The following is a 9,929-nucleotide window of genomic DNA, read 5'->3' as shown; positions in this document are numbered from 1 at the left end:
AGACAAAAGTCTTGGTTGGTGGCCTTGGCCATGAGTCAGCAGAGGGCTGGCGGTGCCGGGGCGACCTGCTGCCTCACCTGGGGCCGGGCGCTGCCATTGCTGTGGACGACTCATCACTGTTTATGCCAGGCCTCCCCTGGGAGTCACGTTCAAGACATGCTCGGTTTCTTCCATCGACACTCACTGGGAGGCGCCTTTCTAGTCTTCCAAGAAAGGCCTCCTGGTAACGGGCAACTCCTATCATTTGCATTCTTGAATCTCTGATTCATAGTTCTGATATTAAGCGTGCTTTACCTTACTCATAAACACACGTTGGGGTTCAGAATTTAAAAGGTACAGAAAGGCATGCCGCAGTCCTTACCCCATGCACGTTTGGGCCCCATCAGCCCCTTTCCTCGCCATCCTTCCAGAGCTGTTGCATGCACATAGAAGCAAGTAAGTTGCTTGGGGTGAGGCTAACATTGGTGTTTAAATCTTTTTAAAAACCAAAGCAGACACACAGCAAGGCGCATTCAGGCAAGCATGGCTGTGCAGCACGGAGGACTGCGAGGACAGCACAAGGCAGGGGGCGCTCCTCGGCGGCGGGGAGCCTGGGAAGCCCTGGTTGCTCGGTGCAAACACGACCTCAGAGGGCAGGCTGCTGCCGAGGTTCTGGCCTGCGTCTTGTCACAGGTGAGCAAGTGCCTCTGACCCCACTGTGCCCACAGAACGCCGGCCGGGGCTGCCCTGCGGGTATGGCAGGCGGTTAGGGCCTCGCAGCCCATCTCTGGGCGGGAGCAGAGGGCAGCCTGCAGTCCCTGTGGGGCTCTGCACTTCCACCAACGTGCTGGCATTCACATGGGCAGGCAGGGCTCCCCTCAAGGCACTGGCAGCCTAGTGGGAGAGCAGCCCTGACAACCAGCAAGCAGACCCCTGGGTGGTTTCCTGGGCCACTGGACGGGCTTCCCTGCTCACTCCCCGGCCTTCCCTGCAGCTGGGCAGTGTCTTGGGTTTCCTGGCTGCCAGCAGGATGATTCTAGAAAGTCCCCTGGACGGATCTGCTGCCACTTAGTTCTTGTCTAGGAAGCGTCCCCAGGGACCCCTGCAGCCTCGCAGAGGCATGTGCTCCCGCCTCCCCACACGCTTGTCCTTCCTGCCCCAAGTGACTGAGATGGACCCACAGCAGCACTGAGCTCAGGATGGCTGGCATGGCCACCGGAGACCTGGATTTTCTGGGACTCTCCCAATTTGCTTTGACTTTGTTCTTCTCAACAGAGGCAGTTCATGAACACAGTTTTTATAAATAATAATCCTTCATCAGCCCCAGTGCTCCAAGTTTTAGTCCGAGGGTGTGGGCACACATCAAACGTTTCCCTTGGGCAGACCACTGAGGGCCAGCCTGATGTCTCTGAAGCTTTGGGCCATGGCTTACTTAAACGGCTCATTAGGATGAGATTGGTTCACCATGAACCAGTCCATGCTGCTCAGAAGCCAACCAGTTTGTTCAGTCACTGAGGGTGTCATCTAGTTGGTGGGTTAGGGCTCCTTTCCTCCAGAGCATGGGCTGCAGGGCTCACTGGGGCTCGCCCGCCCGGCTCCCGGGACCCAGCTGCATGAGACTGTTTCTGCGCACTCGGTCATCGGGGAGCGAGCAGGCTGCCTATCAGTTGGTGCAAACCCGCTCCTGGAAAGGGTAGTTAATTCCCCACAGGCTGCAGGCTGCAGGTCTTGGATTAACAAAGGCCAAGTTCACTGCTCCAGGCACAGGTCTCAGGATGGCCATCTGGGCAGGGCCGTCTGTGTGGAGGACGGAGGCAGGTGGCCCAGAACTGGCTCCTGTTACCTGCCGAACTGGCAGGTGTGCACCCCCACCCCCCTCCCTGGATGGGCTGGCTCATCAGTTCAGTTTGTACTGAAATTTGTTCTGAAACAGGCAAGCTGAGAAATCAATAAATGTGCTTAACAGCTTTCCTTCTCACAGGAATTTACCTCTGACTAAAAGGAAATAGGCAGAAATCAATGCTAAGTCTGATATTTGGAGGAAGCTAAGTCTGTGCTGTGAGGGCCTCAGGCTGTGGGTGGAGAAGATGAGCAGGGACAGTGTCCTCAAGCCTGCGGGATGGGGGTGAGGTCACCATGTGCTTCACCCATTTGCCAGGAATCAGATGGAAAGCAGGATCTAGTCCTACACTGCCATATTACCAAGGGGAAAAGTTACCAGAACTCAGCTTTTGGATGTTAAATGAACACAATTCGACACAAACACATCAGTTTGGTAGGCTTACAAAAGGGCTATGTAATGGAAATCTAATAGGATGAGCTCAGGGCAACATTCTGCAGCCACGTTAAAAATGAATTATGGATAAGGGAACAGAGTAAGAGGACAACAATTTTGGCCAAGCACCCTCTTAGGGAAGGAATTATTGCTAGACTATAACAAAACAATTCCATTATTTTCTGGTCCAAGGGCCTGGAAGGTTCATTCTGTGCTTTGCTAATGAGAGACAGGTTTTGTATGAATCCTGTCCTTGTCACTGAGCTGTTGAACCTGCCCCACCCGCCTGCAGTCAGCAAGGCTGAAGCTACACTCGGCGGCACTGTGAACAGCGGAGCGACTTACAGAGGCTGATGGGGAGTTAAAAATACAAGTTGCCTTGGCAAGGGTTCTGCACACACCTGCTTTGCAAGCTGTCCTCCCACACTGTGACCTTGGGAATGCCTTGGAGAGTGGAGTGGGAGGAGCCAGGGTTTCAAACACAACTTCCTAGGCGCCAGCGTTGCCTTTGTCTCCGGGCTCTTCCAGACTCAGCGACCAAGTGCCAGCAGGTGTTCCGTGGTGGAGGAACTTGCTCCAGGACTGAAGACTGATGGCCACACCGTGGCTGCTCACCCTTCTAATCTGCTTGTTGAGCAGGTCAGCAAGGGACTAGGTTCCGGTCCTTACCCTAAGAGTGGTTCATGGGGCACAGTAAGGGTGAGGGATGTGCTGAAAAGCGGTTTGCTGCCACCTCCATCTTGGAGAAGTGACAAGGCAGTATTCGTCCCAGCTCTGAGCAGGGGAAGAAAAGATGTGACATGACGGGCTCAGTGGGTGGGAGCAGGGGAGGGAGGAGTGTCCCTCCCTTCCCAGGGAAAGAAAAGGTCCCGGGTGCACAGCCATCGAAAGCCTGCTGCTGGAAGCCCATGTTCAACATCAGAGGCTGAAGACGAGCTGGGGCTCACATGGCGCCCGCTGGAGCCCAGTGAGAGGGAGTCTGCCATCACACAGCAGAGGCAGCCCGTCCAAATCGCTGCAGGCCCCCGCAGCAGCAGCCAGGGAGCCATCTGGCCTGGCCGCGCAGGGTGAGGCGGGCAGGTCTGTGTGTGCTGCAGCCCGAGCTAGCCAGCACCCGAAGCTCACGGCTGCCGCAGCTGCTGCTCAAAGCAAAGGCCCCGAGTGAGGAAGCAGGAGACAGCTCCTGTCTAAGCCCATTATCACAGACCTGCCATAGTGGCAGGCCACTGGATGGTTTTCACTAGAAGGCCGTGTCCTCACCAGGGGAAGCCCTTTCTCTACAAGGATAAGTGGTGGGTTTGCAGTGGCTGGTGTTTGTCATTTAAATGCACAGTGGGCAGCACTCTCCCCTTAAATGTGGGGCCTCTAGTTCTGAAGAGCAATACAGGGGCAGAGGGCTTCATCTAAGGGGCTGTCAGCTTTCCCTTTCAGAAAAGACCAAAACTCGACTCTCAGTGAAATTCAGTGTTTCCTCTGGTGGGCTGAAACCCAGTAAGCCAGGGTGAGGCTCTGACTCGCAGGGGAAGCGAGGCCTCCCTGGAGTCTTTCAAACAGCAGCTCTCGCCTGGGCAACGGCAGCACATGGCTTGGACTGAAAAGCACAGTCTAGTGGCAGAGAGGGAACTCAGGGGGCTGCGGTGCCCGTTGAGCATCTGATGACAGAGCCATACTTCTTCCCAGAAAATGCACTCATGCACAATTTCATGTTTAATCTTGTGAGTTTCTTGGATCCTAGGCTAGGAACTCCTGTAGTGGTGGTTCTGGGAAAAACTACTTAACCGTGGACTGGAAAACGAGGCCACCATGCAAGGTGGTGCGATCTGCAAGGGGTGGGGAGAGAGCCGGGAAAGAGGTATGCCAGGGGGTTGGCGTGTACACCTTGCCCGGGTGACAAGAAACGTGAGCAATGAATACATTTAAAAATTTAATATTAGACCAACAGACCAAGTACAAAGCAAAGGCCCACAGCATTTGAAGACGAGACATGAGAGCTCTGGTCTCCGGCCTCTGGCTCCCCCAGCAGCATCTGAGTGTCTTGTGTTAGGGGAGACAGAGCGGAAGAGTTTGAGAAGCAGAAGAGCTACAGAAGAAAAGGAGATGACAAATCCACTAAAGACTCAGAACTTGCACAGAAGCTCCCTCAGAACAGACAACGGGGACAGAGGTAAGACGGGGTGAGCAGAAGGGGTGGATAGGGGCCAAGGTTTTTTTTTTAAGTCGCTGGGTAAACGTTGGTTTATAAAGGAACTCTGATCCTTTCCCTACCAGGCCGATTTCTTCCAGCAGAAAACACTGACTCAGGTGGGTGTACCTGGAGATTACAGTTTGGGTCTGATAAACTCTCCTTCACAAAACCCAGGCAATTTTCAGGAATGGGAGATATTATAAACAGGCTGGGAAAAAACCCAAACCAACCCTGCGCTTGTAAAATTGTGCACTGGACCAGCTGTTAGCAGGGAGCAACAACAGTTTAAAACTCTTTAATCCTAATAAACTTTTCTGGGCCTAACTTCTTTTGAATTCTCTTTAATTCCTACAAAGCTAGGCAGGGAGAAGGAATGCAAAATGAACTGTGACGCCACCTGGAAGGGACTGCGCCTTGTTCTACCCAGGGGTCCAGCTGCATGAAGACTAGGAGGGACGGAAACCTTATTCAGCGAGGTCATGAGGGGGTCAGACCACCACACACCAATGACAGTAAATAGAATACTCCGTGTGCTGACTGCAGACTGGCCTCCTTGGTGGCGGAATTTGGTTGAAAGGAAGCAGACAACCCTCCTGACAGAGCTGCCTCCCAGGAAGGCGGCCCAAGGAAGCAGCGTGCTCTGCACAGGTAAGTGAGGCCTCCTAGCCGCAGCTCCCACTCGGCTCCGCTGTCCTCTCTGGCCGGACGTGGATCTGTAATGACCGAGTATCTTAAGCAACCTGGGAAACCATCCAAGCCTTCCCGACTCAAGGGCTCCAGGGTGCTGAGGAAAGGCGCGCGGTCACCAGCGTGATGCGCTCACAGCCGGCGGGAGAGCATCTGCTCTCTAGAGGAGTGTGGCCAACCGTCCCCATGAGGAAATGCCCACTGTGCCCACTTCCTCCGGTTCTGTTTCTGATGGTCCTTTATGCCTTCTTTTTTAATCAAGATTGTCTATTTTGTCTTTTCAAAAACTGCTTTTGGCTTTATGGTAAACTTTACTATTGGTTGGTTTTCTATTTACTGAAATTAAATACGAATGTGTGCTTTTATCCTTATTTAACTCTTCTACTTTCTTTGGGATCACTGTCATCTTTCCTCAGCTCTCTGAGGTGATGGTGGAGTTCACTTATTTTCAGTCTGTCTGATCTTCTGTTATAACGTCACAGCTCCTGTCTGTCCCCTCTGGCCACATCCCGGGATTTTGATGTTCAGTGCCTTCACTGTCACTCTGGTCTAGAGAGCTCGTTTTCCATTTTTATTTCCCTCTTTAAAAGTGAGTTAATTCAGGAGTGTTTGGAATTTCCAGGAGTGTGTTTATGTTTTCATTATTTTGCTTTGTGCGGATGTCTAATCTTACTGCTTTGGGGATTGTGATCACCGAATTTGGCCTATATGGTCTTTTGCAATCTGAGATGTTCTCTGTGGTCTCATACATGGTCATTTTTTGTGCATGGTCTACGGGTATTTGAAAAGGTACAAAACTATGTTTAAATCTATCGGATCGAGCTTATAAATTACCAAAAAAAAAAAAATCCTCCAATCCTTAAATATTTTTACGATTCGATCTGTTGATTGCCCACTGAGTGAGGACGTTGTTTCCCTTGTAATTCTGTCAGTTCTTTGCTTTGAGAAGCTGAGGTCTGTCAGGTGGCTGCTGCTGAGAACAACCTGGATCAAGAGTAATCAACAGCTTGCCCTCCTAATCCTTAGGAAATGGAGGCTATCGATCAAATGGGACAACCGTTCTCTTCTGTTGCCCTGTTTTATCTCAGTGATTTAAGATCATGGTTCCTCTGACAGCTCTTCCTCTCATTCTCTACCCTAGAATCACCTTCCATCCCACTGGGAGGATGGCTGTTTATTCAATGAACATGTAGAAAATACCTACTTTGTATCACATGCGGTAGACACAACAGGAAGCAGAATAGTCATTAATGAAGTAGTTGTATAAATACATAATCATGAATGGCGATAAGAGCCAGGAGAAAGAAGTGCCACCCCAGCTTTATGGAGGAGGATGGTGGTCGGATGTGTCAGAGAAGACCACCCTGACCCAACACTGGCTCTCAGATCCCAAGGATGGGTGGGTGTTGGGGCCTTGCAGGCTCAGAGCCCAGCACACAGAAGGGCCCCCAGAGAGGACAGGTCTGGAGACTGGAAGGCTGGCCAGCAGGCAGGAGCAGGCACAGAGGGGCCTTGGGAAGCAGTGATAAGGCCGGGCCTGATCTGGAGAACTGCAGCAAGACCCTGTGCCGAGTGTACACAACGATATGGGGAAATCCACGAGGCGGCCAGGAGAGCGGGGATCCCAGCTCGGGCTGGGGGGCCACTCCTGAGACAGGTGGGAGCAGGTGTGGGCTGAGCTGGAGGAGGTGTGCGAGGGCAAGGAGGTATGAATTTGAGTCATCAGTGTGAGGCACTCAAAACTGTAAGACAGAAGGAACAGAGTAAGATGAAACAAGCCCTGACAAACCCCGCTTTTCACAGGCGCTCGAGGAAAAGGAGCGGGCAAAGGAGAAAGGCGAAGGCAACTCAGGAATGTGCGGCGTCACACAAGTGGACCCTGGGGTGGTGTTCTTCCCCAAACACTTACAACCTGGGGCAGAGCTCTGCCTACTTGTCAAATTCCTAACATTGGTTCTTCCCATTTCCGCCCTGCCCCCAAGTGAGGCTACTCCCTAAATACTGTCATAGGGAAACGCGAGCGCAAGGTCGTAGTTGTAACCCGCTGTGGTGACACAGGATGACCGGCAGATGGGAAGAGCACTCTGGAAGGCCAACTGGTCCACTGCAAACTCGTAGGCATGGATCAGCCCCCGGTGTCTAGAGGAAGCACAAATTGGGCAACAGGATCAGCACTGCGTGACTGGCCCTCGCCCCTCCGGCTGCTGTCTCTGCAGCAGGCATTTGCTTGAGACAGGACAGCGATTCGACTTAACAGATCTGACCTTTGGGCCCACAGTGTGTGGGACACTCAAGACCCTGAGACTGGAGAGAAACTGGTGAGCGGGCAAGTTGGATGGCAGGAATTAAGTGCTGGGAGGGAGGCACCGGCACCACCTGCATGTGGGTCAGTCCTGTTCGGCAGCTGAGGCACGGGACTCCACTCAGAGGACCGGGCTTTGCCACTGTCACTAGGATTCTAACCACAACAGGTCCCTAAGCCTCCTGTCTCGGGTGCTCGGCACACATGGCTGGCCTTTCCTCTCTGTGTTCCCGACCCCACACAGCTGTCTGCAGAAGCAGTGAGCTACTGTTGAGGAAGTGCTTAAAACAGGCACTCAGCAAGTGTTATCGGCTAATTCACTCTATCGCATCTACATGTAACTCCCCAATTCCTATGGAAAGAAGGCTATGCCCAAGGGTACATCCTGAAGGGAGCAATGTGGCATGGGGGAGGCATTCAATGATAAATCAAACTAAGAAGGGCTTTTCTGAACACCCACAAATCCAGCCCAGCCCACTGACCTCCTGTGAGTGCTGAAGCCATCCAGGTCGGCGCTGCGTACCACCCTCTCGTAGGGCACGTTGGCCGTGATGAGGCTGTGGCTGTTGAAGGAGAGGTGACGAACGGGGTGTCTGGAACACAGCGGGAGAGAGAAGTCCTGCGAGGTCAGTCCCATGGAAACTGAGCATGCCCCACGTTAGCTACCGTGGTCTCGGAAGCTTACAGCTGCGAGGAACTCTAGAACCCTCTGAGCCAAGCTTTTCTTTTAGGGAGGAGGACGCTGTGTCTGCCTCGGTTCCCAAAGCTGGGTTGAGCAAGGCCACACTCTGCGCCCTTCTCTGTAAAGAAGTCTGAATGCCCCTCGTGCATCCCGGTTGACGGCCCCAACAACTGGGTGTGTTCACACATGAAGGACACACTCAACCTGAGACAGTTCAGCATGCCGTGGACAACAGCCCCATTTCTGCCTCCTGGCTGGCTGGCCTTGGACAAGTCACTCAAGCTCTCCAAGCCAGGTTCCTTCTCTGCAGGGCATGGGGGTGACGGGGTGAATTTAGTGGTGTCCCATAAAGGTCCCCTAGTCCTAAGTCAGAGGACTACAAATGACACATGTACTCTGGGTTGTGAAAGCATATTCAGAAAATCCTGGAAGGAAACGGCTTGAGATCTATGCAGCTGTAGAACTACGTAGATCTACAATCTGTGTAGTATGTGGAACAAAGGCTTTTGTTTGCTCTAAAAACTCTTATCCACTGCCTACAGCACTGGCCACGGCACTGAGCCAGGGACACAGCAATCCTTCCGAGGGTAGGCATCTGCTTGCACTGGACATCTTCTTTAATGCTAACTAGCTAAGGAGGTAAGATACACTCCCACACAGAGCCAGTGTTTCTAGAGCATGAGAGATGTTACAAGCCACAAAGATAGGACACAGACTTCAGCACCTGGGAGGAGGAACATCACCACGGGCTGAAACGGTCCACCAGGCCCCGGGAGATGCTGGCCCATCAGCCAGGCCCTTTCAGAAAGGCAGAGGGTAGCAAAGGAGGGGACGAGGGAGAGGCCCATTCGGGCTGAGTCAGGGCTGCTCCTGGGATGGCCAGGGCAGGGGCAGGCTTCCTGGCGAGAGCAGAAGATCCTCTGGACAGCAATGAAGGTTAGGAGGAGTCTGAGCTTGGCCCTGTCAGTCCAGGGTTTGGGGCACCAACCAGAAGAAAATATTGTTACAGGACTTCACTAGGGGCCCAGTGAGGCAGGACAGGAAAGTGACCAAGCGAGAGCTGGACCAGAACTCAGAAGAGAATCAGGATCAGCAGTGTGCACGGGCAGCGAGGACTTGAGCAAGTATATGAATTCTGCGCAGCAGACTGAAGAGCGAGGCATCGGCCTTGTGCAGGTGAAAACAGTGCCCCCATGAGGGACAAGCCATTAACTGTGGCGGCCACTGTGTGCATTTACACACGAGTTAGGAAGGCAGATGCTGGGACGGGACGACGATTCTGGAGAAGACCTCACTCACCCTGGCTTCACCTGAATGACTCATCCGAGGGAGTGCAGCTTTTCAGGGAGAGAAAAACGAGACCTGCTGGAGTGCAGACCTAGGGAACTAAGTGGGGCTGGTGGCAGTCCCTGGGGCCCCGGACTGCAGTGGGAACCGTCCTAGAGGCCAGGCTGAGCCAGCTCTTCAAAATAAATAAAAGGGTTCCCTTAAAGGCAAATATTTCTACGATGCTAATATGTGAGAGTTTTAGTTGCCTGTTGGCACCACCTAGTGGCAACTCAGTGCATCACCACAGAAATCAGAAAAACAGCTGATGGCCAGAGCTGGGCGGGTGGACATGCCCCACGCCCCCGGGCTCAAGTCTGAGAACAGCTGCTGGCGGAAGCCCCCACTACCACTGCCCTCCAAGGAAGACACTAATTCTTCTTTCCACCTGGCCGCCTCTTGTACTCACAATGCAGACTGCCCTGCCTTCTCATAGGTCTGGTTTATCAGGACTTGCAGTTAGAGGGGAAAACCCTCCGTTCGTAGCTGCAGG

The 9,929-nt window shown here is 53.0% G+C and overlaps 1 protein-coding gene across 1 annotated transcript in view; it reads right to left on the bottom strand.

The window, feature by feature from the left end:
- Positions 1 to 4,165: 4,165 nt before the first annotated feature.
- Positions 4,166 to 9,929, bottom strand: part of FBXW8 (F-box and WD repeat domain containing 8) — a 112,945-nt gene continuing 107,181 nt past the window's right edge. Inside the window, exons 10-11 of the mRNA XM_046638852.1 lie at positions 7,911 to 8,021; positions 4,166 to 7,265 (exon numbers count right to left, since the gene is read on the bottom strand). Of these exons, the coding sequence (XP_046494808.1) occupies positions 7,121 to 7,265; positions 7,911 to 8,021 (256 nt within the window). The 3' untranslated portion in view covers positions 4,166 to 7,120. The remainder of the gene's footprint in view (positions 7,266 to 7,910; positions 8,022 to 9,929) is intronic.

The sequence above is a fragment of the Equus quagga genome, chromosome 15, assembly GCF_021613505.1.
Source record: "Equus quagga isolate Etosha38 chromosome 15, UCLA_HA_Equagga_1.0, whole genome shotgun sequence".
NCBI classification, from domain to species: domain Eukaryota; kingdom Metazoa; phylum Chordata; class Mammalia; order Perissodactyla; family Equidae; genus Equus; species Equus quagga.
Note: the sequence above shows the minus strand (reverse complement) of the source record. Positions and strands in the feature narration are given on the sequence as shown.